Genomic DNA, 5644 nt, shown 5'->3' with positions numbered 1-5644 from the left:
CGATCATCTAAGCCAACAATTTTATTTTGAATGATTGGAGTTATGATGTTTCCCTTGAAAAATAAATAAAATGCCATATATAACAAAGTTTTGAATAACAGGCTCTTTAATTTTATGTCAGTATCTCTTTTAATTTGTCTTTTTTTTTTCTTTCCCCTGGAACCGGCAGATCATAAGCCACGAAACTGCCGTGGCGGAGCCAAAAATTTGACGAAGGGTGTGCAAATTTTCTTCTCACTTGTGTTAAGGGTGTGCAAAATTAATTATATACTCATAATAGATAACATTTAATCTATGTACACCGCATAATTTTCTGGCGAAGGGTATGCATTGACCACCCTTCGCGCGGTCGCCTAAGGTGGCTCCGCTGATGCACGAAAGTACCTAAAACTTTTGTGAATTTTATATGAATTGAGAATTTAGAAACAACGTGGAGGCTGCAATCGAATATTACCATTTGATAATCATCTCCTTTGTCAAATATCCAACTTAAGAGTACAATCAAGAAATGACATTAAGAACAAAAAGAACTTATAGCATTATTTCTTACAAGGATATTAAAGAGGTCATAGTTAGGAACTGCACTGAACAACCACAAAAGCAGCTCCCTAACAACCTTATATAATAGAATAAAAATAAAAAAAAATACTCCCATCGTTTACTTTCACAGCAAAGATGAATTAAGTTCTCTTAAGATGAGCAACAATTGGGAGTTTAAAGTTTGATGGAGTCCACAAGTAGGGCAATAATGTGAGGTTTTAAGACTTTCTCGGGATGAGTGTATCCGTCTTGATTGTGTTTATATGTGACGTCAATAATGCGAGCAAGATTGAGAATACGAGTTAAAATCTCCGTAGATACAGGAGTTGGTCTAAGAATTCCTTCGTTCACGTCCTTCCATGCTGTATCAGCCATTTCTTGAAATTTTTCCATTGCCACTTCTGTAGATACACCATAATCTCTCATGTAGCACTCAATTCCTGTTGCAATCTGACCCCTACTTTTCTCGACCTGCAAAAGAAAATAGATTAAATATTGGCTTTATAATAATTCAATAGTTATTTTCAACCGTTAATTCGTTCAAATCTATTAACTTTTCGAGGTACAATTCATACCTCGTATGTGGCTATATCATCAATAACTCGGCATAATGTCACATTAGCTTCAAGAATTTTAGGATTCTCTACCAACCACTCAAAATCTTGCTCGGTAGCAGACTTCATACCCAAATAAGATGTGGTAGTGAGCAAGTAATAAGTGCTAGTAGCCAATGCATTGCTTAGGTACTCAGAAACAGGTGGCATATATCCTTCAATAAACCATTTCGCCTCGACATTATAGTTTCTGACTATTTCTTTCATCTACAAACAACAAACATATAAATTCATCAATTAGAAAATTTTAAATTGGTTGCTTCAAATTTATGATCACTAAACGATGAGGTTTAACATAGTGAGAAATTGATTAAGCTAAAAAAGTAATTAGATATTTAGGTCGCTCAGACATACTCTTTCTTTCGCATAATAGACAACATGAGATCTTCCATCGCTTGACAATTCCTTTTCATAATCCTCGTAAAGATCTAAGAGAGCTTTATAACTAATTTGCATGTAATCAGGAAGCCGATCAATTTGGTTAATATTCCACCTGCATTAAGGTGACAAAATTAATGTTAGTGTATGCATTCATAAGAGTATATATATAATAAGGAAGAGCTTTTCCTTTAATCTTTAAATACCATTGTCACTTTTATGATTGTCCTAGATGCTTAGAATTTCTGTAAAATTTTCTTCTTACTTGGTAAAAATTAGTGAATTTACACAGTTCATACCTTTGAATGGCATCCGTGTATGTGTCAAGTTCCTTTACTATACCATAAGCATCAAAGGTGTCATCAATAATTGAAATCATAGCAATCGTCTTTGCAAGCATGACGCGAGCTTGAGAATATTGAGGCTCAATATATACTCCAACTGTCCAGAAATAACATTCAACCGCTCTATCTCTAGCGTATGGAAGTGTTGTTACGAAATCCAAATCTTTCCACCACCTGCAACATAACCAATTATAATGAGAACTAGAGAAACGAATCAAAATAATTTTCTTGTTCTCTCAAAATATAATCTCACCTTGATATTTCAGCAAGTTCTTGTTTGTGCAACATCTGAAGTAAGTTGAAATCCAATTTGGCAAATCGAAGTAACACATCGTTCTTTGATTCCTCCTTCTCATAGATTGATGAGATGAAGAATCGAGTCTCAACTCGAGGAATACCCTTGTGCAAAGATTGCTCAAGGGCATGTTCCACTTGCTCCCTAAGTGGAGATTTCAAATGTGGAGCTGCAGACCCAAGATGAGTAGTTGAGAAAGTGAGTGTGTCTTCTAAGATATCTTCACCATGAGTCCTTACATGTGAAGCTTCATACAAGCTTAATAACCCCAAGACATCACTAGCAAGAGACTCATTGAATTTGCCATTGCCATCTTGGAATCTGCTGAAAATTTCTGCTTTCAAGGAATAATAGACAAGGTTAGGCTTCTTTCAAACGGACGACAATTATAACAACATCAGACTCATTTTATGATGGACTTACTAGGAGAGATGTTGTAACCATGTTGCCTGAGCAATCGGAATTGAAGTGCAAAAGTGCATAAATCATTATAGTCATCACCCTCAAAGTTTGAATATTTGTTGTGAATCTGTTCCAAAATGTCATCAATTTCTTTCTCAAAGTGATAGGCTATGCCTAGGCGTTCAATTATGTCAACCAAATTCAAGGTCTCAGCCAATTTCCGTCCAGTAGCTAACAACATACTCCTTGTCTCTTCCTTCAACTCTTCAATCTCTTGAGCATATTTTTGTGCAACCTATAAATGTGCCAAAAAAATAATTCAAATTACATCTTTCTATATATAAACACAACGAAGACATAATTAATCTTTGTATGCAATAAAAATGAACAATATTTATATATTAATTACCTCATTGTCGATGGAGAAAGAATGGAAACGATCACCCCATAGACTAGGAGAGAAGTTAGCGACAGGGCGAACAATATCTTCTTCTTGTTCATGCTTCACAATATTATTGACAACTGCAGCTGAGGCCATTGCTACTTAAATAACTTTTAGTGTTTGTTGCCACAAAATTATAAAGAGAGCTTTTGGTTCTTCTAGTGAAGAAAAATAACTCTAGGATGAAAGACTGATGACCCAAATGGAACAGAATGCATAAGTATTTATAACGGTCATGAGAGCCATCTTGTTTTACTTCTCTCACTTTTTCTAATTAAAAATTCTTAGTGTCCAAAACGGCAGTGGTTGCCTTACCTGACTATTAGCAGATAGTCTTTTGCATCTAATTTCTTCCTTGGCGTCTCAGTGGAGTCTGTTTGATCCAATCAGAGGCGGATTCAAAATTTGAAAGTTATGGATTTCTAGAACGATCTCATATTAATATACAGTAATAATTGGATTCGCAATCAAATACTTTATCCGTCTCAAATTTATACACGATGAGCCAAAATTCGGTGTCAACATATATATGGTGGTATTCATATTTCAAGAGTCAAATGATCAATTTTATGCCCTTTAAATATTTTAAATTGTTAAATATTGTGCCTAGTAGTACTTTTTATATAGTTTCCAAATATATAAATTTTAATTCAAAAAACTTATAGATTTTAAATCCTAATTGAGGGTCAAAATTAAGAAGTTTGACTCTCGAATCCGAATTATGATACATAAATTGGGACAAATAGGAGTATTTATAAATTTTTAGTATATATTTTAACATATATATAGAGTCTAGATAAAAAGTACTGAATTTCTATTAACCTGTGTATCATACTGTGGACATTGGAGTCATTAGCGTTATAGCTATTACAAACATTAATATAATTATCCGAAATATGTCTTTCAAATTTAAATGATTACTAGCATGTTTATTCAAAAACTTAGTTTTGAAGGCAAAGAAGAACAGGAAGTGCTAAACGAATATGCTATCAAAAAGATGCTTCGTCGCTCCTTCCTTACCTTAATTTGTTTTTCTTTTCAAGATAATTGTGGGACATCCGGGGGCGGATCTACGTCTAAGTGAGGGTGTTCACCCGAACACTCTCGGCAAAAAATTACAGTGGATATATAGAGTAAATTTTCTGTATTTATGTGCATATATTAACTTTCGAACACTCTCATAAAAAAATTACAGTGTATATTTAGCTTTTTTTTCTTTTTCGAACACCCTGAATGAAAATCCTGGATCCGCCACTGAACATCGTACTCGTATGTAGAAAAGAATGTTTACCAACTGTTCATTAGTAAATGTCAAATTACTAACAACAGTAACAAGTTTTTGTAAGCAGGGAACGTGCATGGTTGGAAATTCTTAATTAAACATATCATTTTATTCAGAAAAGTTTTGGCATTGTTTTCAACTGCTAATGCTGACATGTAGAGTCTACTTTGATGGCACTATATTGTGGAGTATTTTAGAACTTAAAAATTAAGGTAAAAATTTATTCATACCCCATGTTTATATTAAGCCAATAAATATAAAATATGTATATTGCATATAGAGGCTCCACAGTGTTAACTAGTGATTTACACAAAGCCAATGACTATAAAAAAATACACGTCTTTCATACAGAGGCGTAACCATAATGTTGGCTTCATCCCTGCTTGCATATACACTTCATAGCACCAAGAAAAATAAGAGCAAATCCATCATAGATTTCATGAAGTATTCCAGCTATTTAAATTTACCAGGTGATTGGATATTATTCGGTTTAACTTGAATGAAATTAAAAAATCAAGTTATAGTAAGTTTTTGAAAGTTAAAATTGTCGTTTAGACATGCTAATCAGATGCGAGCTCCTCCTCGGGACCAATAATTAAAATGACGCAATCCATAAAACAATACCAATATAACAAATTTGAATGATAGAACAAGTATCATCAAAAACCAAAGAGAATGAATTACAAAGAGAAAATAACTCCAAAAACAGACATTAATCTTAATAAACAAATAATATTAAAAAACTTTCTTACTCTTCATTGGTCTCTTCCACAAATCGGTCAATACGAAATAAAATAAATGTAAGGACAGAGTCCTTGGTTGTGTCTACATCCCTACTTCCTTTATCATTGAGCGAGCATTTGATAGTTGAAGAGTAAGGAAGTTTACCAATGAAGAGTAAGAAATTTTTTTAATATTATTTACTTATTAAGATTAATGTCTGTTTCTGGAATTATTTTCTCTTTATAATTTATTCTATTTTCGCTCACCATGTACAAAGTGCTAGAGTTTAATGTCAATAAACAAGAAGCTGGAATAGCTCAGTTGGTTAGAGCGTGTGGCTGTTAACCACAAGGTCGGAGGTTTCAAGCCCTCCTTCTAGCGTTTCTCTCTAATATTTTTTGACCAGATCATTTTAGAGGATAACTGAACTTCAATATTACATATAATGAAATTTTATTTATGACCAAACACTAACATGTCTTGTTTTGCTTTTCAAGATTCATCGTGAAAAAATAACAAAATCTTTCTGCTCGTTTAATTTATTTATTTTTTTGTCGTGGAAACAACCTCTTGCAGAAATACAGGAAAAGGTTGCGTACAATAGACCCTTGTAGTTCGGTCCTT

The 5644-nt window shown here is 33.4% G+C and overlaps 1 protein-coding gene and 1 non-coding gene across 2 annotated transcripts; one reads left to right on the top strand and one right to left on the bottom strand.

Moving 5' to 3' along the window:
* Positions 1 to 438: 438 nt before the first annotated feature.
* LOC132627938 (vetispiradiene synthase 3-like) lies at positions 439 to 3198 on the bottom strand. The gene is made up of 7 exons (XM_060343565.1): positions 2983 to 3198; positions 2595 to 2868; positions 2130 to 2505; positions 1832 to 2050; positions 1509 to 1647; positions 1116 to 1361; positions 439 to 1011 (listed from the first exon to the last, which is right to left on the bottom strand). Exons 1-7 carry the CDS (start codon positions 3109 to 3111, stop codon positions 715 to 717), a joined length of 1680 nt encoding a protein of 559 aa, XP_060199548.1. The 5' UTR covers positions 3112 to 3198; the 3' UTR covers positions 439 to 714.
* Positions 3199 to 5326: 2128 nt separating this feature from the next.
* Positions 5327 to 5401, top strand: TRNAN-GUU (transfer RNA asparagine (anticodon GUU)). Its single transcript has one exon. It is a non-coding gene; the product is annotated as a tRNA-Asn (tRNA).
* Positions 5402 to 5644: the final 243 nt, after the last annotated feature.

The sequence above is a fragment of the Lycium barbarum genome, chromosome 2, assembly GCF_019175385.1.
Source record: "Lycium barbarum isolate Lr01 chromosome 2, ASM1917538v2, whole genome shotgun sequence".
NCBI classification, from domain to species: Eukaryota; Viridiplantae; Streptophyta; class Magnoliopsida; order Solanales; family Solanaceae; genus Lycium; species Lycium barbarum.
Note: the sequence above shows the minus strand (reverse complement) of the source record. Positions and strands in the feature narration are given on the sequence as shown.